We start from the raw sequence: 25,717 nt of genomic DNA on the forward strand, positions 1-25,717 counted from the left end.
AAGGACATGTGTTATAAGAGTTTTAAAAAGCCTACCCTTAAGTATTTATAGCTCATACTGAAGATTTTCTTCACTTTATATCATCTGCATACCCTGTGCATACCCTCTATGCACGCCACTGGTGACCATCAAGGTTCTGTTCCGCTTCGAACAATTATATCTTATTCTAAGGAAGGTAAATGGAAACTTATAACAGAGTGACACTTCGCAGGGCATGCAACGAACACGTTCTAAAAAGTATCGCGCTGCAGGGCCAGCAACGGCAAGTGACAAAAAAATTCAAAAAATTCAAAATTCAAAATTCATTTATTTCAAGTAGGCCTAATATAAGCACTTTTGAAACGTCAAGTCTGTCTGTTTGTAGTGACTCTACCACCGGTTCGGAAGGCAGATTCTACCGAGAAGAAGCCGGCAAGAAACTCAGCAGTTGCTCTTTTCCAACATCAAAAATTTAAATTTTACATTTTTACATTCATTTTTCTATCTTGTGAGAGATGAAAGCGGAGCCGGATGCTTCCAAGCAACCTTGTCATTAAGAAACTCATCAAAGGTATAGTAACCTCGCTGTAATAAATGTGTTTTAACACATTCTTTAAATTTATGCATTGGTAGGTCCAAAATTACCTTAGGAATCATATTATAAAAGCTTATACTCAATCCCACAAATGACTTCTGCACCTTTTGCAGACGATATGTAGATATCACTAATTTATGACCATTTCTTGTAAGTCGACTGTTCATATCCACTTTTTGTTTCTAAAGACTAATATGTTGAAAATATATTAGTTGTAGTTGTAAAATTATTAGATTATATCCCTCTGATTATATTCGCTCTGTCACAAAAAGCGACTACGACTAAATTATATATTTTCCAAAAAAAAAACGAAAGCTTGTCAATACCACAGTAGAAGAGATACAGTAGATGGAAGCTTTTGATATCGTGTTTAAATTTCGATATCAAAACTATAACTGGTTTACATAAGCTTGTTACATTTATTTATGGATTTTTGGATCCTGTACATAATGTAATAACCATACCGGATCTATATTTTTCAAAGTATTGTTTCATTTAACATCGTTCTTCGAGTTAAAATTCACAATGATAATTGATAGTTTCTTATAATATTATTAAACAGCCTAAGGCAATGAGATTTTACAGAGATTTATTAAATTATATCTTAGGCCACATTTTCGGTCCGGGATATTTTGGTCAAGCGTTTATGGAGTCTTAGACGGCCGAGTAGCGCAGCGGGCAGACTGCTTTCTTTATCCAAGGCTTTGGGTTCGATTCCTACAACTGGAAAAATGTTTATGTGTTGAACATGAATGTTTATATCCGCTAGGATCTTAAATGGGTATTCTAGCTTCCATTTTCCCCAGTACCTACAAAATTAGTACCTACAAATCTAGGTAAGCGCGCTTCACCTTCGGCTGCATCATCGCTTACCATCAGGTATGATTGCAGTCAAGCGCTTGTATATATATATATATGTATAAATAAACATAAAAATAATCATCAGTTATCCTAGTACCCAAAACACAAGATACGCTGACTTTGGGACTAGATGGCGATGTGTGTATTGGCGAACATATTTTACCCACAATTTACCAAAAAAAAAAATCCTCTTTAGCCAGATATTAGGGCTGTATCTGATTTCTTTCAGTAAAAATTATAAACCTAGGTTTACTCAGAAACTGAAGCTGTGATAGCGCAGTGGGTAGGAGTTCGACTTTGCTTTCGGGGGCCGAGTTCGAATCACACCTCTAACTTTTCTAAGTTATGTTCGTTTTAAGAAATTAATAATATCACTTGCTTTGTGTATTGTCGTAATATATTTATTTATGTTATTTACCCACATTTTACCCAAACAAAAAATATCCTCTGGCACTCCGACCACAATACTTTTCTAACCTTTCATAACTTTTGAAACTTTAAAATTTTAGGTCCAGCAAAATTAAGGCGAAGTTCTTACAGTTAATAAAACAGCTGCCCCTTAAGTGTTAAGGATGTCTTCAGAGTAAAGTGTAACAAGTAACGAGTTCGTATAAGACGCGTTGAAAAGGTTAATATGTCAAATGTTTTCGTGTGATATTAATTAATTATTTTTGACCTCGACTTTTAATACCAATTTTTTTTATAACTACTGTCATGACATTGTGTTATACATTATTGAGTTCGAGTTCAGTTTCGATTACCCAACTAGTGAACTTTTTCTTATAGCAATATAATAATTGATGGACCATGTCCAACAGTCCCGTAAGTTCGGGGGAAAATCGGGGCATCAGCTCCTGGCGGCTGCCCCGGGCCGGTTGCCCCGTTTTTAAATTAAAAAACTTGTTCACATAATTGTAATATAGGTAAAAGATAATAAACATAACTTCATTAAAGCGTTCCTCCATAATGCAAACTATGACAACCCTATTGAAGATCAAAGATCGACACTCGCATAGTACCTACGCTACGCAACGCATATCTAATGAAGTGACAGGAGTCACATGATTTTAATTTTGCATGTGATTTTAGGGCTGTACCTGATTCCTTTCAGTAAAAACTATGGCAGTGGTTTACTCACAAACTCAGAAACAATACATAATTGTCCTCTAAAGCCTGAGTGTTATTTCGGTTTTCATTTACACGTTGTATATTTGTGAGTTCTTTTAAGTAATTTATCTCAAACGCTGGAGAGGGGGGCGCGACCATGAAATTTCTGCCCACTTCGTACAAATTTTATACCTTAGTCTAAGGAACGTAAATGGAAAAACTTTATAACAGAGTAACACTTCGCAGGGATGGAAGGAACATGTCCTAAAAGGGCTAGCATAGGCAGGAGACAAAAATTATATCCCCCGATTGTATCCCCTGACAGGGGATATATATACTTAACGTGTCCACCTGTTAAAACACGGAAACATGGAATAGGAGAGGTTTATCCCCGTTTATTATTACACATACTTATATATTATTAGTATATTATTTCCACTTGTGCGCAAGTGCTCTTAGAGTTGATAAAGCTGTGCGAGAAGATATATTTTTATCATATCCCCGGGGATATAATTGTCTCCTGCCCATGCTAGCCATGGTGTATCCATAGGTTGCTACCGGTGCGATATCGCGTATTAGGTGTATGGTTTCCATATAACTGTCATACCCCTAGTTATCCCGTTACCATCTTAGACTGCATCCATCACTTGCATTTGAGATTGCAGTCAAGAGCCAGCTTATAGAAGAATAAAAAAACACCATCATCTGGTGAACTAACAGTCAAGCATTAACTTGTGTAGGGGTGATAGCTACCAGGTTCGCTTCCCGACTGACAAAATTCAGGAAATAATCTCAGTTTAGTAGGCATAGATATAATACTGGTGGGAAATCTTGCCTTACAACCCACATCTGTTTAACCGTAAACGAAGTCATGGGAACTTCCTAGTATTCAAAAAACAATTGATGCACTAAACTTTAATGCTTATGATATTTCATACTCGTACTAATAATATACTTAATTGCGAAAATGTATGAGCTATTTTGTCCTACTTTCACGTAGCAACGGAGCAATGATTGACTGCGTTTTAACCCCAGACGCAAACACGACGGGGTGTGATAAGTTTGACATGTCCGAGTGTGTGCGCCTATCTCTGGCATATTTCCCGAACGGATAAACCAATTTTGATTTTGTTTTTTTTGTTTGATAGGTGAACAAGTCTTAGCCATGTTAGATCAAAATCCAAAATGGCCACCGCTACAAAATGGCAGATTACATCTGTTTAAACGAGTGTAGAGAGAGTATTTTGGAGGGAGGGACCTACCAATGCATAAGTTTAAACAATGAGTTTAAAACAAACTGTAAGGTTACTATACTTGTGATTTCTTAATTGCAAAGCTCTGTTTTCATCTCCCGGTAGAGAAATGATTGTAAAATGTTGGATGAGTTTCTTGCAGGCTCTTTTCAGTGAAATATGTATTCCGAACCGGTAAAGTCACTACAAACAGAAATACTTGATGTTTCAAAAGTGGTTATAAAATAGGCTTACTTGAAATAAATTAATTAAGATTTTTTATTGATGCTAAATTGCTAAATGCTAAATTAAAAAATATATATATATATCAACCTCATTATCTACTTGTATTAATTAAAGTTTTTTAAGTACAAAAATAACAAATACTTACCAAGCCGAAGCTTCAGGTAAGGTTTGCGCTGTACTAAGCGCGATGATATTTGGAAGTGTACGATCGTATGGCCTGGCTGCAGTTGCGTGTCAATCATACCTACATAAATACACTGCCTACTCTAAAGATTTTTCATAGCTGGTGTTGGGTGATTATTGAAGAGATATTTATGGCAACAATCATTTTATTTTGCAGAAGGCAGAACTATTTCGTTGTTTAAAGACGGTAGGTCTTATCGTATGGGTTGGTAAAGTGATCTACAACTATTTAATTAAAATGTTTGGTATTTTTTTCGTGATAGTATAATAACTGATTGAATACGGTCATAGTAACTTAACATAACCTTACTTTCCATATAAGTAAAGTTAAAAGTTTTTTAAGAACCTCTCAGAATCCGCTGACCCAAGTGTTTCAGAAAAAATGTGCGTTAAAATACATTATTTATTTATAATAATAATACTTTTTCATTAATAAATACTCAAAATCTAGTTGAAAACACAGTGGATTATAATAAATACCTAAGTTGAGGACATTTACAGTTTCAAAACTAGTTCTGAATCGAAGGAATAAAAAAAAAAAACAATTCCACATTCGTAACATGAGTTAGGATATTACACTTTCTCTGCACGTACGTTTACACGCACCGCAAGTAAAGAGCTAAAAGCTCTAGCCGCGTAATATGGCCTCGATGTGCCCCAGCCCTAACACCCATCTCGCAGAGATCCTACATCTCAACCTTGACATTGGTAGTGTTGATGGCAGCGGTATATAAGCCGACCTGGATACAAGATGCATCATTCCACAACCAGTACTTGAAGAAGCAACATGAAACTGGTACGTGTAAACGACCCAATTTTAATAATTTCGAAAGGGTTCATCTCGAAGTGTTTTGTAATTATAGTGGGTATATTACAAGTTATTTGAATATTTATCTGCCTCGTTGGCTATGTGGTTATAAGATTCAATTGTAAATCCTGGTCGGGTTTCAGGTCGGGCTGAAAATCTAATAACTCTTATTAACAGCTTGAAGTTTGGAAATTGGGTGGTCTGTCTCTCTCCGGTTGAGTCGGAGCTTCTGTACGATAGGACTATGAGAGTAAGGGCGTACAGAGTGCACCTGTGTTTGTGCACACACATGTGCACTATAAAATCTCCCGTGTAGTAGAAAAATCTCTCGGGAGTATCACCACCGCGGACGTCTTGTACAAGTACCTTGTTATCCCCTTTTAAGGATTCCGTTATCACTTCTTTCTGCCTTATCCCAAGTTTTTGTGGAATCTGTACATGTCTTCTTCAAACTTGAAGATTGCTTTTGTTTTTCGCTTTGGCATACTTTTTAAAACCGACCGCCCGTCACTTGTTTGAAATTTTTTACTGCCTCGGCGTAACTTTGCCTGTCTATTCTAACATCATATTGAACATGTCGACAAATGTGACATTGTTTTAGATGATTAACTTTAAAAACTACTGATAAAAAAATACATAATATTTATTTTCATTGTAAAACGGGCAAGTTGGGGCATTGAAGTTCTAGAATTAGCTCCATCAAGAGTAATAAAATAAGGAGACCATTGCTTTGCAATTTCTAAAGCACAAAACTTATGTAGATGTCAATAGTCAACACATTAACTTACTCGAGGAGTAAGTTCAGGCTGCAACTTGGCTTGAATACACGTATCGTGGGTCTTAATAACCCAGACGCTCCAATTTTTTTTGTTTCTATTTTACTATAATTTTAAATTGACTGCAATCTCACGTATTGGAATTTAGATGCATTCAAACCAAAGATCATGCAGTCTAACATAGCGTCTACGCGACATCGTCCGACGCTAAATCTCTTAGCAACAGGATTTGTGGGGTGATTATTAGACACGACCGAAGCTTCCCAGAAGACGAGACCAAAGAAAATTAAGTGAATTATCTCTGAATTTATTAAAATTTGATAACTGTTCTTCGCCGGTATCGATCTGGACCTGGATGTACCACTTGTAAAGCCACATCGCTAACTCCTGCGCCATAGAGGCCGAAAAAACTAGTTAATTTTAGAGATACATATAACTTACCCCAAACAATCCCTTCCCATATTTAAGTGTCGTCTGAGAGACTACTATTCTGTCTATGAATGAAGTAGTTTGAACAAATATCTTTATTAATGTATGTTATTTGTATATTTTTTTACATGTTCTTATATTTTTGAATCTTTAAAATATATTTATATAGTATGTATATATATTTTTTCTTATTAAAATTAATATTCATGTTTATGTATGTCTATATATTTTCGAATATATATGTATATATAATTACACTATCCCGCTCTCTTGCAGCTGCCCCTTCTGCCAGAGAATGCCCGTAAGAGATTGCCTGCCGCAATAAGGCCGCCTTTGCATGCATACAATTTTTGTATTCTTTTATATTGTTTATTCTTTATTTTATGTATATTTCGATGTCTGTGTGAAGTAAAGTATTCCTTTTTCTTCTTCTTCTACTTTTAGTTTCGTGATTTTAATTTCAATTAACTAAGCTTTACGTATATTTCTAGATCATTCTAGCAGCCCTCGTGAGCGTGAGTGCCGCGGCAGTCTTGCCCGGGTACGTACCCCCCGTGGTGACTCCTCAATACGCCAGGACCTACTACCCGGAGCGGGCTCGCGCGGCCTTGGACAGGAACGCCGCTGTCTTGAGATCAGTTGCAGATCAAAATGAACTGGGATACCACTGGTCTTATGATACTGAAAATGGTGAGTTTCGAAGCCTTTTCTACACGACTGTGCATAAGAATGAATGTATAATCTTTTATTGCACACAACAAAAAGTATATAAATGTAAAAAGAGATCACAACATAGAGTATGCGATTTAGCGGCTTTATGGTTACATAGTGATCTCTTCCAGAATCAATGATGTAAAAAACATAACAACAGAAAATAGGTAGGAGATATTAGTAACGAGTGTATCAGCATATGTAGGCATGTTTCTTTGTGGCATTCTAGAGACGAAAAGCGTGGGTCGATTTTAATGGTTCTTACATCAATCGATTTGTCTTAATCTTGCGAGCGACACTAAATGCATGGAGGGTATCAAAATACAATATGGCGACATCAATAATTTCAGGCACAAATGTATTATTTCAAGTTTTACCTTAGGTTTTTAAAACAACCCCAATTGAGAAAGATGCGATAGTGATAATACCTCTTTAAGTATATTTTTCTTCTCCATAACCACTGCCTAGTAATTATTCTATCCGTCTACTAAGCTTATACCTTAAAAGAAGTTGTTTGTTTGTAGTGATTCTACTACTGGTTGAAAAATGTTTAGGTTCTCCGCAGAAAAACTACAAATAAACTTATTTTTCTAATGTTAATACTAGAATGTAATATTTTAATTATAGCCGACAAATTTGTAAAGACAGTGGCTGGATAAACAAGTGCACAATTTTTTCGAACTTTATGAAACGTCAAATTATAATCGAGATGAAAAACTAAATTAAAATTTCCAGGAATCCAAGCCGAAGAAACTGGCCGTGAAGCCAACGGAATCCAAGCAGCTGGAGGTTACTCCTACACGGGAGACGATGGCCAGGTCTACAGCGTGAGGTACACAGCCGATGTCAACGGTTTCCAGGCCCAGGGTGCTCATCTTCCTACTCCACCTCCAATTCCCGAGGCCATTGCTAAGGCTCTGCAAGAGAATGCACGAGATGAAGCTGCTGGTATCTTCGATGATGGTATGTTCCTATTTTATAAAAGTTACTTTAAACTAGCTGAAAACTACAAAATTTACATCCACATTTAGTTAGTACAGTTTTTCGTATCCTCGGAAGTAGTTCGAGTAGTACAGAGTAATACCTGGGAAATATGAGAGAATAAAACTTAGGTAATAAAGAGTAAGGAAGATTTTAATTCTGACGAAGTAAATTTTCTTTATTTCGATGAACAAGGAACTCTTAAGTAGGTTTAAACTCAAATCTGCGAAATGGGCCTAATACTATTTTAACACCAAAACACAAAAGTCCTAGCCGAATCCAACCATAGTATCATACCCAATGGATCTTAAAGTTACTGGATTACGGATAAACTACAATTTATAAATCTTTATTTGCACACAACTAAAATGAAAAATGTATAGAAAATACAGACAGACAGGCAGAATACAAAAGGCGACCTTATCGCTTATCCTATAATCTTAGGATTCCTAGAGCCAAAACAACGTCATAATAAAACATATTGCAGTCGTTATATGTTTTATTACGACGATCGTATCAAATAATGGGTACCTAATTCCGTCACCAAAATTACAGGGCGACCTTGTATAGTCTTATTTGGTGATATTAGATTACAGAGTACAGCTTCTGTATTCTGTATTAGGAGGGAAGATTGCAAAGGCAAATTGTTGGCATAAATTTCCACTTAGTGATAATCACCTACGACGATCTCTCTAGGTCATCATCTAGAAACTCTTATTTAATTTAGTTTTATATACGGGTATATTGTATGTTTATTGCACTGATATATTTTATATTTTTTTATCTATATAGTAAAATACATTTGTTATAGGCTCATTTTAGCTATTTTTAATGAAATCAAATTAGTTCGGAATTCAATTTAAAAACATATAGTTTCGATTTGATTTTGCATCAAAATTGCAAAGATGAAGAGTTTATATTGATCAGTAAGTCAGGAGAAGTGATCTATTATTCTTAAATCTACTTGAAATACCTGATCAACTCAATTAAAAAAAAAAATGGGTTAAGATCTCATAGTTTTATAACTTGTTGAAATAAAATAGTTTAAATGCCTTGAAAATTATCTTCGTAATGAAATTAGTCAAATCATATCATCATAAAAGTCAAGTAAAGTCATCGCAGCGATAAGTTTAGAAGATTAATGGTGATTTAATGTTGAAGCGATGATAACAGGCTTAATAGCAATATTGCCAATTAAGACGGCGTTTCTATAGATAATGTTAAACAAGGTGCTACAAATATAGACGATGTTGCTACAAATATAGACGATGTTGCTACAAATTTGTCGATTACACACGCTTTTGCTTCGGTGGTCCTATATTTAGGTGGTCGAATTAAGGTTGTCACTGATGAGGTTGAGAAAGCTGTTTTAGGAAATCTCTTTATTCAAACCAGCGTTTACTTGTAGTTTTTACTATTCTTACAATTTATATAATTCATATTATTTATCTAGATTAAAAAATGTCAAGTTCATTCTACAATATAAGACCGGTAAGGTTTTGGTATAGCGTTCCGCAAATCAACGTCTATGGGATTCTGAATAATTATTGTTGATATGAAAAAATCTAGATGGCGTTACAAACCTTCCTCTATTAGAATTACATTGCTAAGTGCGGTTTAAAAAAAAAGGATAAGTTAATGGATCATGCAGGTTTTTATCATAAAGGAATTATTAGATAAAATAAATAATCATTAGGTTGTGTTCATATGTACTGTAGTTATACTTATATAACTACACTAGAAACTAGATTTTAACATGCAAAACGCTATTATATTTTCATGTCTAATTTTCCAAGACGTCCGTACAAAATCAACATACTTATATCTCCTCTCCAGTAAAATTTCAGAAATGATTTTTCCTGGTTTCCTATAATCCATATTTCGATCCTCTTCGCCAGCCTAGCTTAATGTAAATACTACAGCTGAGCAATTAACTCATGTCTTATAAGTAACAGGGATGAGAACTTTGACCCGCCGAAGTAACTACACCTGCGTGTAAGCGGGCTTAGTTAAGTCGTGATCTGAGTGTTAATATTATGAAGCCTTAAGATATAACTAGTAGCAGATAAATGCCCATTTCATATTGCTGGTGAATCTTGACGTTTTGATAGGCCGTGTCATCCTCAAGTCACGAACCGACCACTCGGCAGTCGTGACGATTTTGAGGAACTTCGAAATATCATATCACTTACTGGTATTCGCCTAGGGCGGTTTCGAGTGATGCTCTTTTGTGATTCCAGAAAGTAGCTTATCTTAAGTTACTGATGTATTTTTGAAGTAAAAACTTTTTTAGTGGAGGAGTGGAGTAACTCAGATTTTTTTCTGACGGAAGTAACGCTTACGTCAAACGTCTGTGTAGTATCCGCTATTTAAAAATAATAATTTGGATTGGTCGTAAGTATATGGTCATACACGCTTCTTGACTTATGCGTCAGCTAGTGGCAATCAATTAGGAGTTTATATTTCCAATATTTTCACACTGATCAATAATTGTGAATAGCAAGTGAATGAAAATTAAACAGATTAATAAAAATATTTTAAATTGCAAAGTTTTTTGAAAATCTCTAAATATTCTTGTTTATTTATTACTTTTGTAATAAATATATTAGTAATAAATTGTGTTACAATGCTTTGTTTTCTTAAGTCAAGTAAATGAAACTTTCAACTGTGCGAAATGAAGAGTTTATCTTTTTTTATATATAAAATAAGCTTCTATATAAAGCTAGCATATAACAAGTGAAGTCAATTTTCGGCGAACTCCCTGACGCAAACGCGAGCGCTATGAATTTAAGTAGGAGGTTACGGGTTCGATTCCCAGCAGGGGCATTTTGGGAATTTATAATTTTCAGATTGTTCTCTGGTCTGGTCTGGTGGGAGGCTTTGGCCGTGGCTAGTTACCAGCCAATCGACAAAGACGTGCCGCTAAGCGATGAAGTGTCCCGGTGCGATGTCGCGTAGAAATCAATGAGGGGTGTATGGATATAATAGTGGAGAAAAAATAACAATCTATCTACCTAAAAAAAATGCGGTTTTTTTTGCAATGCAATTTTTGAAACATTAACAGTGTTGAAAGTTTTGTTTTGAAACGTTATCTTATTCACACTCTCGTTCCCAGATAATCACTTGTCTTTTTCCTATTGCAGGTAGCTACAACGACGGTAAATACGACTCCGGAGTATTCGCCGCCCGTACATACACTACCCCGCGGCAGTACCTCACCCCGGGCTTCAGACAGCCCTACGCTTTCTAGACGAAAACTACTGCTTGTGCCATCGAATTAGTTCTAAGTCTTGTACAGTGCAATGTTTACGCAATAAAATGATTATCACTTTTTATTTCTTTCTCATTATTTTTTGGTGATGTCGCACACTGCTCGGCAGAGCAAGACTCTGTCTTAGAAGAACGGGTGTACAACTTAGAAGAAGAAGAAGAAGAAGAAACACTTTATTGCACGTATACCATACAGGAAAAGAAACAGTAAGGAGTATACAGTACACAATGTAGACATGCAAAGGCGGCCTTATTGCTGCAAGCAATCTCTCACAGGCAACCTTTGTAGATAGGACTTACAGCAAGAGAACGGGATAGTGCTAAGAGTGTTGATAGATATACATAAATACAAAAATGTAAAGATACAAATACATATAGAATTTAAATAAATATACGTAATATATAAATATAAAATAAACATAGGATATACATATAAAATAATTAATAATTAGCAAAAGCTCCAACTCTGATCCTGCTGTACATGTATAATTCTTAACGGTCCACTACAGAGTACGCGTCTCCTCAGAACGAGGAGTATTTCTGCCGCGAAGCAGCATTGTTGCAATGCTGTGTTCTGGTCTGAAGGGCGTGGTTGCCAGTGTGGGGTATGTCAGATATAATAAACCTATGCCCCTTATCGGTTTCTACGCGACATTGCACCGCAACACAGAATCGCTTAGCGGCACGTCTATGTCGGTAGCGTGATAACTAGCCACGGCCGAAGCCTCAAACCAGACCAGACTAAAATTAATTTATTTGTACACCACATCAAGTTCAGAAAAACAAAAAAAAACCGACACTTGAAATACTTAGTAGGATTCAAAAGGCCTTATCGCTAAGTAGCGATCTCTGGCTGTAGTTAAAAATTTCCAAATTGCCGCTGCTGGTAATCGAACCCGGAACCTCCTAATTAAATTCACAGCGCTCACTGTTGCGCCAGGGAGTTCGTCAAAACTATTCGACAGACCGTGCGACTATAAACTATTGTACAAAAATTAAAACTAAAGGTACACCATCACAATATGATGTATAATTTCTCGACATGGTGTATATATAATTAGCGATATCAATCGTTCCATTCAATTTACAAACGGGCTACAAATGACTGCGCCATGTCGTAGTTCTTTACAGCTCATTGTTCTTTTCGAGTATTTTATAGGGCTAATTAGTTTATGCTAAGTTTAGGTTATGCAAGTAAGGTACCCTGTTTTACTGCCCACAATTTACATAAAACGCGTGTGTACTTATTTACACGCGTCAGAAGTTATACTTCTTTGGCGTATAAAGATAAAAATCTTTTCAAAAACTTTATCGTTTATTCTACGTTTGTAGAAAAAACGACACTAACAATTGGAAATAGGTATTTAATACATTGAAAGTTTGACGCATTATCTAGTTATCATGGGACAACCAAGTTTCACTCAATATTAAAATTTGAGATTTTTGTACAATTGAATCAATTAAATAACCGGAATGAGTCCGTCGACTTTACAATTGAAAGTGTACGCTTTCAAATACTCTTTGAAAAACTAAAATGTTGACTATACCTAACTTCAGGGTGTCGGTTTTTTGTGACGATGATTGCGTGCATCGTAATTTACTGTCAATATTATTCCCTAACGCGCCAAAGGAAGTGTAACTTCAAAAAGAAAGAGAGAATGTGGAGAAGGAAATAGGAAGTGAAATAAAGACAGAAAACCTAACCTCCATAATGCTAGAGGCATCAAGAAATGTATAAAAAAAAAAGGTAAAAGGACAACGACATTAGTGGTAGGCCAAAAGCAGTGGCGTGCAAAGAAGGTATGCACGGGGTATGCAGATGATATAAAATGAGGAAAATCTCCAGTACGGGTTATAAATAAGGGTCTACTTAAGGGTAGGCTTTTTATAACTCTAACAATGCCTATTATCCTTACGTTTTTTATAACTCGTACTGGAAATTTTCTTCATTTTATGTCATCTGCATTCCCTGTGCATACCCTGTATGCACGCCACTGGCCAAAAGGCAAGTACACTAACGTGTAGAAGGCAGGAGGGGTTTTAAGTCGGTAGAAGTCCGACACCATCCATAGGGAAGTCCATGAGGATTTTCCCCTCCTAATTACGAAAAAAAAAGTAAGGTATTGGTTTTTTTACTTAAGACTCAATACTTATCGAGTTGGCAGTTGGCAATGAATTACAATCCAAAAGTGAAGTCCGAATTGCTTGTGAAAGCAGAAATAATAGCACATTAAATATCATTTAGCCTTTGACAAAATAGATCAATTTTTATTTGCGCCTTTGAGAATATTATGGAGAACTCTCAGGCATGCAGGTTTCATCACGAAGTATTCCTCCACAATTGAAGCAATTGATATTTTAATTGCTCAAAAAGCACATAACTTAGAAAAGTTAGAGATGCTGGGATTGGGAAGGGTCCTAAAGGCAGTATAGCCGAAGTCCTGACGGCTGGGCTATCACCGCTCCACCTATAAAATTCCTTGAAATCAAGAGTGAATATCTTCTAGGCAAGTCAGCTGCAGTCAAGCGTTAGTCTTTATGAATATAGTCAATAGAAAAAAGGTTTTATAAACGAGCATTGAATTTTAGTTCCAAAGTAATATTTGCTGATTTAATTCTACTGCGAATTACGGATGAGGCTTCATATTAATGAACACTAAATTGATTAAAAGATTTCATCGCTAGGCATTGCATTTCCACTGAAACTACTATTGCCAATCAAATGTTAATCGTTTTCTGAGTTAAAACCTTAGTCTAAGGGCATTGGCTATATTAGAAAGAAAGAAAAATCGTCTTTATTGTCACACATTTGTGTAAAATGTTACATTTGTGTCATAAATTGTTAAAGAATAAAAATAAAAAAAATGTGTGACAACGGAGCTGGCTCAGTATACTGGGTACTGGTTTTCAGCCAGTCCCATTATCTTAGTCGTCACTGAATCCTCGCGACTAAACAATAACAAAATAATCATAAAAAAGGACAATAACATAGAATATCTTTATATATGTATTTCTTGTGTGCGTGTGTATGTCACTGAACTCCTCCTAAACGGCCGGACCGATTTGAATGAATTTTTCGGTATGCGTTTGGTTGGCACCCTGGATGGTTTAGATTCACAAATCAGCCCGACAGATGGTGCTGGGGTCCGCTAGTAATATATAAACAAACAAAATATATTCTTTACTTCAACACAAGCTTATACCTCTGAAGGAAATCGAGAAATACAAAATCATTACATATTACCTAATATTTAAACGCACTAATAGCAAAAAAGTGAGTTGACACAATTCACATAAGTTAAACAGACATAATTTATCATATAGTATAATATAGGATTTTAATCTTTAGTTCGATTAACATCAGTCAGTCAGGCCGCCAAATTGTACGTTCTACCTTATTGTGCTGTTGTATTTGTATGTCTGTAAATTTTCTCTTTGGTGTACAATAAAAGTGTATTCATTCATTCATTCATTCATCAGTTTATTGAAGTAAGAAGCGCCTCTCTGATAAATCGGAGCAAATTGTTTGATACATTTATTAACTTCAATACAAAACAATGCTACTTTATTATTTTGGTTAGAGTAGGTACATTGTTGGAATACATTTTTAGTTAAAAGCTATTGTCATTGTTCTATATTTAGTTAGCATGTAGGTTTGTATTTATACGGTTCACGAGTTCCTGAATGCAATTCACGGGACGGCAAAAATAACTACATGCTAAGATTAATATATATATATATATATATAAATATATATATGTATATTTGTTTTAAAGTAAATTTTATATTTATATTTATGTATGTCTATATATTTGCGAATATAATATATACTCTAATTGCATTATCCGCTCTCTTGCAGCTGTTCCTTCTGCCAGAAGTTGCCTGTAAGAGATTGCTTGCTTTAATAAGACCGCCTTTGCATGCCAACAATTTTTGTTCTTTTATTTTGTTTATTCTTTATTTTATGTATATTATGATATTTGTGTGCTTCTATGAAGTATATCTTCTTCTGCTTCTTCTAATTTTTGAAGTACTTGACTAATACTAATTTACGAACTACACTACTACAACTACAGATTTTTAATTCCGTACAATTCTGACAATTTTTATTATATCGCATTATTTTCACCGATCAATCACCTTCGTGCCTTCTCGTTGGAGAAGATGCAAGATATTGGCGAGACGCCTTGCGCCCGGTTGGCGCAGATAAAAGCAATAAACAAGAATTGAATTGAACATTCCGCCGACCGCGCGTTTCAACAATTTTGTACATCAGCAAGCAAACTATGCGTGACCTCTCGCTATTGTGCCCAACCAGATGAGATGAAGGCATTGTGTGGTTGTTTCGGAACACAATAGATCAATGCAGGCATTTTTAATGTTTGCCGCGTTTACTGTACCAATTTGTCGTGCACGATTTTGTATGTAATCTTGATCGGTTAATAATGGTTTATGTAACCATAAGTCAATCGCAGACTACTGCATGCCAAAATGATGTTTTTTTTTATTCCACTACAAGTTAGCCCTTGACCCGACTAAGTTTGTTTGTTGGCTTCTTCTTAGACCAGGACGCGTTTCGAACCCTCGTAGCTTTAGTTTTAAGTTTACGAATATGGCTATTGCCATTATCTCACTACCGTGTAATACTCATGTAATGTACGCTTCATAAGTGCCACCTATGGGCCTACTTGAATGAAGATATTTTTGACTTTGACTGCAATCACACCTGGTAATTGGAATTGGGTCTTTCTCAGCCGTTTTCCGCACGTAAGCACATCAGATGCTTCGCGCTTCCTCCTCCAGCCATTCGAGCTCATTCCAAGAAGTCAAGCAGGCAATGTCATGGCATATTTAATATGAAAGAAACAAAGAAAGAAAAATCGTCTTTATTATCACACATTTGTGTAAAATGGTATATTTGTGTCATAAATTTGTGAAAATGTGTGACAAAGAAGCTGGCTCAGTATAGCTGCATACTAAAAAGCGCAGCACTCGTTTCCTGCCATCCCCCTTATCTTTGACTAAACAATAACCAAATAATCATAAAAAAGGACAATAACATAGAATATAATATATAAACAAACGAAAGATATTTTTTACATTAACACAAGCTTATTAACCCCTGAAACGACATCATAAAATACAAAATCATCAAAATCAAAGTAGTAGTAGGTAAATAATAAAAAATGAAACCACAATCAAAAGAATAAAAAAGAAAACAAAAATGCTTAAACAAAATCAAAAATTATGAAACTAATAAACATGAAAAACTAAAATCTAAAATCACTATATATAACTGCTTTAAGCCGAATAGGTTAGCCCGCTACTATCTTAGACTATACTATTAAACACCACGAGGTTAGTTTATATGGGCTATCGTGCAGTGGAAAAAGAAAAATGTCTGCATGTCACACAGTTTGGAATGCTTCTTTACTGTTCGTCCATGTTTTGTCTGGTTCGGCTTCGGTCGTGGCTAGTTATCACCCTACCGACAAAGACGGGCCGCTAAGCGATTAAGTGTTCCGGTGCGATGTCGCGTTAGAACCGATTAGGTATAGCACTCCCTAACAGGTTAGCCGGCTACCATCTAAGACTGCATCATCACATAACACCAGGTTTGATCCAGTCAAGAGCAAATCTCTGTATCTTGTAGAGAAATACAAAAATAATCGTACTACATGCCATATAGATAATTATAGATAACTTTGAATTTATAACCTGAAACTTTTTTTAAGTCGGTTGAATAGTTCAAAGAAGCCGCTAGATCCATTAGCTGTGATCTCATTATAATGTATCTACGATATATTGAGCGTATTACGAAATCGCAAGTGAGAATTCACCTAGAGCTCTGTAAAACTAGACAGTGTTATTAAATTAATTTAAAACACTTAGCTTTTTTTTTTGCAATAAAAATATGGATTAATAACGTATTTCATCTTAATAAATAAGTGGTAAGTATAGAGCTTTGACTCTTGTAGAATTGGAAATGCGGGAAAATAAGTAACGAATAAAATGAATAAATAATGATAATAAATCAATATACTACGACAATACACACATCGCCATCTAGCCCCAAAGTAAGCGTAGTTTGTGTTATGGGTACTAAGATGACTGATGAATATTTTTATGAATAATACCTATACAGATAAACACACAGACACTGATAAACATTCATGTTCATCACACAAACATTTTCCAGTTGTGGGAATCGAACCCACGGCCACGGACTCAGAAAGCAGGGTCGCTGCCCTCTGCGCCAGTCGGCCGACAAAATAATATAAACAAACAACAAATTTCTTTATTCACTGAAATTATAAATGTGTATATAAGCGGCTATAGCCCAGTGGGTAGGACTACGACTCCACTTTCAGGGGGGCGAATTCGAATCCCAGCACGCACCTCTAACTTTTCTAAGTTATGTGCGTTTTAAGCAATACAAATATCACTTGCTTCAACGGTGAAGGAAAACATCGTTAAACCAGCATACCTGGGAGTTCTCCATAATGTTTTCAAAGCTGTGTGGAGTCCACCAATCCGCATTGGGCCAGCGTGGTGGACTACAGCCGTATCCTGTAGTGGGCCGGTAAAGGGTTGATATGGTGATATAAATCATAGCTTAATACTATGTTTGGTTAAGACACTGACACTTAAACTAATTAAACACTAAAAAAGTAAGTACAAACGAGTTGTAGCACCTATATGTAAAAACGGACAGTTTTAACCATTACTTTTATCGCATGTGAGTGATAATAACCGGGTTTGACGGCTTTACGTTCTCTACGAAGCACGTTGCAAGCTTACTTAACAGCGAGCTAAAATAACACGATATGGAGCATCTTATACTAAGTAAACTCAGGGCTTCATGGAAGATATACCTTATTACTTTGTACCTTACATGTCTTTTTGCTAAAGGAAACTGCTAACGCGACATAACCTTTCTTCCCCTTAAAAAAGAATTACGCTCATATATTCTAGCCATTCGAGGCTGTATCATCATTCATCACTTACTTATCACTTATTACGCTTGGTGACTAATGTGGGAGGTCGGCAGTGGCGTGCACTTCGTACATGGACAAAAGCACTGCCCTAAAATTTATATATAACTCGTATAAGAGGAGGATTTTTGCCGTTTTAAGAAATTTTCCTGCTGTATGGATACCGAGATGATGGCGATAACCATATTCCTAAACTCAAAAGTATTGCTACAAGGGTTTCAAACCCTTCCTGGTCTACGAACTTATTCTTAGACCCACAACAAACTAAGTCGGGTGTTCTTTTTTGCTAGCACCATCTCCCATTGCCATTTAAAATTATCAGGAGAGCAACTTGGTTAGAGCAATAGTTCACACCCAAGCTTTTTTATCAATTACGTAGCCTTTTATATGCCGCAGATGAGCCGCAGCAATTATGCGTTATGGTAAAAATAATATAAATAAAAAAAAAAAAAACATTGCCGTACCCCTGTTGCAGGGGGGGGGGGGGGGGGGTCCCACCGTTTGATAGACTGTTCAGCACCAGCAAGTTACCAGCAGTTCCCCGGACAGGGGATATAATCCGTTTCAACCTGCACGGGAACATGGAATAGGAGAAGTTTACCCCCGTTTATTCATCATCATCATGTCAACCAACCGACGTCCACTGCTGGACTGCTCCCAGCGACTCGCCTGATGTCATCTGTCCACCACGTTGGGGGCCGACCTACGCTGCGTTTACCGGTGCGGGGTCGCCATTCATCACCTTAAGATCCCAACGTCCATCGGTTCTCCGTCGGTAACTCTACTTCATCTACGGATCTCCTCATTTCTGATTTGATCACGTAGAGTTTATTATTACATATTTATTATTTGGATATTATTTCCACTTGTGCGCCAATGCCCTGAGGAGATAATTGTCGCCGTAGAAGTGAGATTGCAATAAAGGCTTTTAATTAAATTAAAACAAAGATAAAGATTTGCTCTCGAAAAGCCGGTGAAAGGAATTTACGTCACGAAATGCATTGGTCAAGGTGTCAATGCCATAATAACTGGGCCCAGATAAAGAAGCACTTTACTATCTAGTAGTTACTAAGCTCTGTCCGAAATCTGCTCCACATGTTCATTCAGCGGGTGCATCTCGTTACTTGGGTTACTTAACCAGCTTCTTGCAGTGCGACCGCAGCCAATGCGGACTTGTACCCGTTTTTGTTAGTATTTTATTCATTTAGCCCGCGTTTTTTGACGAATCCCGCGGAAACCGTCGGTTTTTGACGCTTATTTAGGTAGTTATAGGAGAAGTAGGAATAATAATTATGTAGTGCGTAATTTTTATGTATTATCAATTGTTTTCTCAGCGCACGCCTAATAATGAATTTTATCGGCAAAATTACACTACTTAAGGTTACTTTATTGCAATCTTCTTAAGGATATCTATTTAAAAAAAACTCTCACTAAATGTTACTTTCTATAAATAAGCTTGATAAAGCTCTATTTACTCTACCTCATTTAAGCTTAAGTTTGAGTCGAGTCAGTGTTGGAGTGTTGGACATCTGCAAAGAGAAGAAAGAGTTTTACTAGAATATGCATGGGATTCCAAAGGGTTTCGTAGAGTTACGGTATGAAAGTCATTTGCAGTTAGATAAATTATAACCTCTAAATATTATAAAGAAGCATTAAGAACAGGTGACAGTTTGTATAGGAACATTTAACTTAAGATTAATTGTACGTGAATAAAGTAAGCAGGCAGGTATGAGAAGTTAAAGAGCTAAATATTATTCCCTAGTCATCATAGTTCCGCCATGTCCGTCTGTCCGTCCACGGCACGGTTTGAAAATTTAAGAATTTCCGAGAGTAAAAAGGCTGTTATTTGGTTAGGGTATGATATTTATCGCGAGGACAAAGTGAAAAAAAATTCAGGTATCCACGTGAACGACGGATTTTTTTTCACATCGATTCGGTTCATGGTGATGCAGCGTATATATCTAAATTTATAAAAATATTACCTACGACAATATGGGTAGGTACTAGGGTACCTACTGAATAATTTATATGAATAATATACATAAATACTTCTGGGTGTTATGTATATTATATAAAGATAGACACCCAGACACTGAAAAACATTCATGTTCATCATTCTTCCAGTTGTGGGAATCGAACCCACAGCCTTGGACTCAGAAAGCAGGGTCGCTGCCCACTGCGCCAATTGGCTCAACGTTATTGAGGTTTAAAGGAAAACTGTAACAAATTTTGACAGTTAAATGCAGATGACGGTTAAAAAACATACAACTCGCGCGTACTCTCCTTTCTTCTTTAAATTACTGTTACTTTACGATGCCGAATACACGGCAATATCTTCTTCCAAGTAATGTTCCGAAGCACACAGTTTTAGTGGCGTAACCGCAAATAAGTGTGACTTAATAAGAACGTGCGTATATAGAAACTTTTTAGTATAAAAACCGACGGAGAAATTTTGAATACGCATTCGTGTCTCATCCATTTAGTGATATAATAGTCAAATATACTTAAAAGATGAAACTGGTACGTTTCTTTGCAAAAAGAGTAACATAACATAATATAATAATATATACCAATTTTTTTTGGAACTGTGTAATTATTTTATTGTTTAATTATTTGTGTAATTACGGACTTTCTGTCTGGGTGTTCCTGTGTGTGTTATGTGTTCCATCTTTAGTTAATTTTATATCTGTGTGCAGGAGCCTGATATGATCGGATAGGCCTTTTTTATAATACTAGTTAGCCCTTGATTGCAATCTCATCTGGTGTTTAGTAATGATGGTAGCGGGCTAACCTTTTAGAGGTATGGTTATGTTAAACCCATACCTCTACGGTAACGCTGCATCGCTTAGTGTCGCGTCTTTGTCGGAAGGATGGTAACTAGCCACGGCCGCCCATTAGACCACTCGAGAGCAAATTCAGAAAATGAAAACTCCCAAATTGTTCTGCCGGGGATCCAAACCCGAGGCCTCCAATTTATAAGCTGACCACTGCGCCAGTGAGATACTCATCGATCATCATCAGTAGCTAAAAGCGTTCATTGTTGGTCAAAGGCTATTACACGATACTCCTATTCATTTGTTTGTTTCACTAATCTTTCGACGAAGCTTAAATGTATTCTGAATAGGTCATTACGGGTGTATTTTACTGTCTTTTCCTGTTTTTTTTTTTTATTATACTTACTACATTAAAATTACTAATTAATTATATTAAATTAAAATAACTTTAGCGGTGATAGCGCATTGCTAGGAGCTCGACTTCACATTCGGGGGGCAGAGTTCGAATCCCAGTACGCACCTCTAAATTTTCTAATTAAAATATCACTTGCTTCAACGGTGAAGGAAAACATCGTGAGGAAACCTGCATGCCTCAGAGTTCTATTTATTATTCTCGAAGGTGTGTGGAGTCCACCAATCCGCACTGGGCCAGCGTGGTGGACTACGGCCTTGGAGGAGACCCGTGTGCTTTAGTGGGCCGTTAATGTGTTTATATGATGATGTTGATGAAAATTACTTTATAACATTATTTGTAGCATGGGGTTCTCGTTCTATAGCCTATCGGTTACTTGTCTCAATAAACTTCCGGGTATCGCAATAACAAGAAATAGGAGTTTCCGAAAGTAGTGTGTTTAAAAATACGAATTATATAATTCAAAGCTTTACGTTAATATTAGTTTTTCCCGTGGTTTCACCCGTGTTGACTGAAGGTCCGCGCGGACATCTTATTTAATTATTATTTTCTCCCAAACTGTGCGACCAAATAAAACGATGTAGAAAAAGAGGGCAAGGTTGTTTACATATTTTAGGCTTGACCATAAACTATTTTTCATACTACAATACACACAACGCCATTTAGCCCTAAAGTAAGCGTAGCATGTGTTATGGGTGGATGACTTAAATATTTTAATGAACAATATTCTAAAATACTTATAATACACAGAAAATTGTCATGAGACAGGATTTATTTCATGTCATATTGCTGTTTTTTTTAAGAATTGTGTTCTATAACCCTTGTTTTATCAGAGACAAAGCCTGCAAAGCAGTGTAATAAAAATTAAGCTCATGGTGGTATACTATTTAGTTTCAGATAACTTCCTTCACCGCCATCATAGCCGCAGCGTCAGCCGGCCACATATTCAGCCAACCACAGGCCGAGCACTACGCCAATGCAGCGGACGCCTACCAATCAGCGGTAGAATACCATCAGCCGAATGCCTACGCTGGCCAATCACAAGAGATCTCTGGCCATGGTGGTGCAGCGTACCAGGAGAGACATTCCGCTGAAGCGCACGCGCAAATCCTGGCATACCATTCTGAAAGTGATGGACACAACTATCATTATGGCTATGAAACTGAAAACGGTAAGTTTTACTACTTTTTTGTCCCATTATCTATACTTATAATAAAACTGTAACTGGAAGATTTCTGTACATTTAATATATTTAGAATTTTTTTATCGGGGGATGCTTTATAATCGATACTGAGTCCAAAACAGATTTTTATATAATTTTTGTCTGTCTGTCTGTCTGTCCGGGCATCACGTGAAAACTACTGACCGGATTTAAATAAAATTCAGCTGATATTCCGGGTCAACATATTGAATACTTTTTATCCCGATAAACAATAAGTTTCCTCCAAGAAATGGGATAATTTTTTTATCAATTTACTTCATAGCTCCGTTAAATTTAAACCGATTTTTATAATTCTTTTTTTTTGGAAAGTGTATACTATTAAGCATGTATTGTCTTATTTTAATAAGGATCTGGTAAATATTGACGGAGATAAAGGACATAACTCTTCACAAATAACAGCAAGTCGCAAGACATATGGGACAACGATCGAATGCATGCGTACCGTCCTACTAATATTATAAATGAAAGAAAGTTTGTGAGGATGGATGTATGTATCAACTAAAATAATGACAACTTAGTAACTCAGTATTCCAATTCAAATTAAACTTATCTGGGTACCAGGCCATGTAGGAATACAGGGCAATGAGCTGGCTGATGAGCTAGCTCGCAAGGGATCCGAACGAAGATTTATCGGTCCTGAACCATGTATAGCGCTTGCACCATGTGTGGTGAACATGTTGCTATCAACATATGCCAAGAAAAAATCTGCGGAAGAATGGGACAAAAGGTCTAAGGCACTCCAAGAAATTCTTGGGCGCAACTGGAGCTTGTTTTCTAAACAAGATTAACCGACTGAGTAGGAGACAGCTCAAAATGGGCATAATTGATGACCCTACGTGTAGGGCCTGCAACGAGGACGTCGAGTCCATGGAGCATTTACTTTGTGAATGCGACGGATTGGCTAGAAAGCGGTTGGACCTCTTGGGAGTGGCCTATCCACAGATATATAGATAGATAGATAGAGCTGATGATGACGGTTAATTATATGCTAAATTTCCAGGTATCAAAGCCCAAGAAGCAGGTACAGTTAACAAAGGCACTCAAGCCGAAGGAGCTTACTCTTACAAGGGTGACGACGGGCACGTCTACACAGTGTCTTACATCGCTGATGAGCATGGCTTCAGAGCGTCCGGTGCCCACTTACCCACACCTCCTCCCATCCCTGAAGCGATACTGAAGGCTTTGGAGCAAAATGCTCATGACGAGGCTGCTGGGATCAACGATGACGGTAAGGGCTTAAGCGATTGTGATATTTACTCTTCATGTTCTTTAAGGGTCAAACGAGCGTAATTTTGTGAGTTGTCAGTCGCGTAATTTCGGTCGCAGAAATTCAGTTAGGCTGCATTTTATTCAGTTGCTTTCCGACTCCTGAAAAGAGTTGAAATCGCCTCCGATGCGGATAGCAGCATTTGGATGTGAATGCTATAATTTCAGTAGTAGTAAAGCTTATTTTGACCAGTGCTGGTCCGGGGCAGCACCATGCTTATTTCTGCAGCAGCAAAGCAGCATTTTTGCAATGCTGTTTTTCAGTCTAAACGACATGGTTGCCGATATAGTTAACGGCCCATAACACCTACGCCTCAAATTGATGGACACAGGGCGGCATATTGCAGGACGTGCTCCTTGCATGCCCTGTGAAGTGCTGTTTATAAACGATGGTATTTCACTTACCATCAGGTGAGACATAGACCAAGGATATGTCCTTGGTCTATACCAATAAATTAATTGGACTTAATAAACTCTAAATACTTGGTTAACCAATAGACCAAGGATATGTCCTTGGTCTATTGGTTAAATTAATTGGACTTAATAAACGCGATGTTCGTTTTTTTGTCCTTCCTTCATGCCCTAGCTTGGCAACCAATTAACTTGATTAAAGTAAGTAAAAAGGCTACTTTTTATCCCAAGAATACCAACGGTTTCCATCGGATTTGTAAAAAACCGTAATAAACGCAAACAAAGAACGCGGGAACAGCTAATGAAAAATAAAAAACAAAACATTTTTTTTTAATTTATAGGTACCGCGTTGTTATTTTCTAACTAGCTGATCCCCACGACTTCATCCGCTCTTATTTGGTTGTTTAAAAATAGTTTGGGATGCCAAATCTTAAGAAATTGTGTCCAAAAAATGAAATATAAATGCTAGGGGTGGACAGCCCTTATCCCTTAAGGGTATGAATTATAGATAGTAGCCCATTCTCATACCTGCTGAATATGTATATAAAATTTCATAAAAATCGGTCAAGCGATTTCGGAGGAGTATGGTAACTAACATTGTGATACGAGAATTTTATACTACATGTAAATGAAAACCGAAATAATACTTCTCAGGCTTTAGAGGTACATTATGTACTGTCTCTGACTTATCTGTGAAAACGAAAACTTAATAGTTTTTGCGTAAACCACTGCCATAGTTTTTTCTGAAATAAATCAGATACACAGATGCAAATTAAAATCACGTGAATCCCGTAACTCTACAGGTACGCGTCGCGTAGCGTAGGTACTATGCGCGTGTCGGTCTTTTATCTTCGATAGGGTTGTCAAAAGTAAACACTTAAAATGTTTTGGATATTTATTTTTCCATACAGACGACTGTATTGAAAAATAAATATCCTTATGAAATATACTTATGCATCGTACAAAATTATTTCGTAATTCTGTTACACGCTGTATATTAGATTTCAACTAATGAATTATTTTAAATCTCTTAAATATTAAGATCATATAACAATTTATTTGCGTGTATACTAAAAATATTGTATCCTTGTGTCACAGGTTCCTACCACGAGCAACACCAGGAAGGTCAGCACTACCAGTCGGAGGGCTATCAACAAGAAGCCTACCATGGGGCACCGATCCAAGTAGCCTCAGGAGATTCGGGCTACCACCATTAACAGTACCATCTGTTGAAGCTTGTTAGACTGTTGCTTTGAGTTTTTGTGTTTATACGAACAATTTAATTTACCTTTCGTTATTCTAAGGACCAATTTAACAACCTATGGTGATAGCCCAGTGGGTAGGTCTTCATTTTCTCTTCACTTCGGAGGTGCCTTCTCATTGTGTTAGGTGTCCTCTTGCCCTGTAGACCAAACATCGTTAAATCTTCTTTCAAATAAAATAAATTCCAAAGGTTTTC

General features: G+C 36.6%; 1 protein-coding gene across 1 annotated transcript; it reads left to right on the forward strand.

Moving 5' to 3' along the window:
* Positions 1 to 4,969: 4,969 nt before the first annotated feature.
* Positions 4,970 to 25,475, forward strand: LOC120633462. The gene is made up of 8 exons (XM_039903671.1): positions 4,970 to 4,999; positions 6,708 to 6,906; positions 7,663 to 7,890; positions 11,052 to 11,112; positions 14,832 to 14,835; positions 22,251 to 22,530; positions 23,582 to 23,809; positions 25,357 to 25,475. The coding sequence occupies exons 1-8, from the start codon at positions 4,991 to 4,993 to the stop codon at positions 25,473 to 25,475; spliced, it is 1,128 nt and encodes a 375-aa protein (XP_039759605.1). The 5' UTR covers positions 4,970 to 4,990.
* Positions 25,476 to 25,717: the final 242 nt, after the last annotated feature.

The sequence above is a fragment of the Pararge aegeria genome, chromosome 21 (assembly GCF_905163445.1).
Source record: "Pararge aegeria chromosome 21, ilParAegt1.1, whole genome shotgun sequence".
NCBI classification, from domain to species: domain Eukaryota; kingdom Metazoa; phylum Arthropoda; class Insecta; order Lepidoptera; family Nymphalidae; genus Pararge; species Pararge aegeria.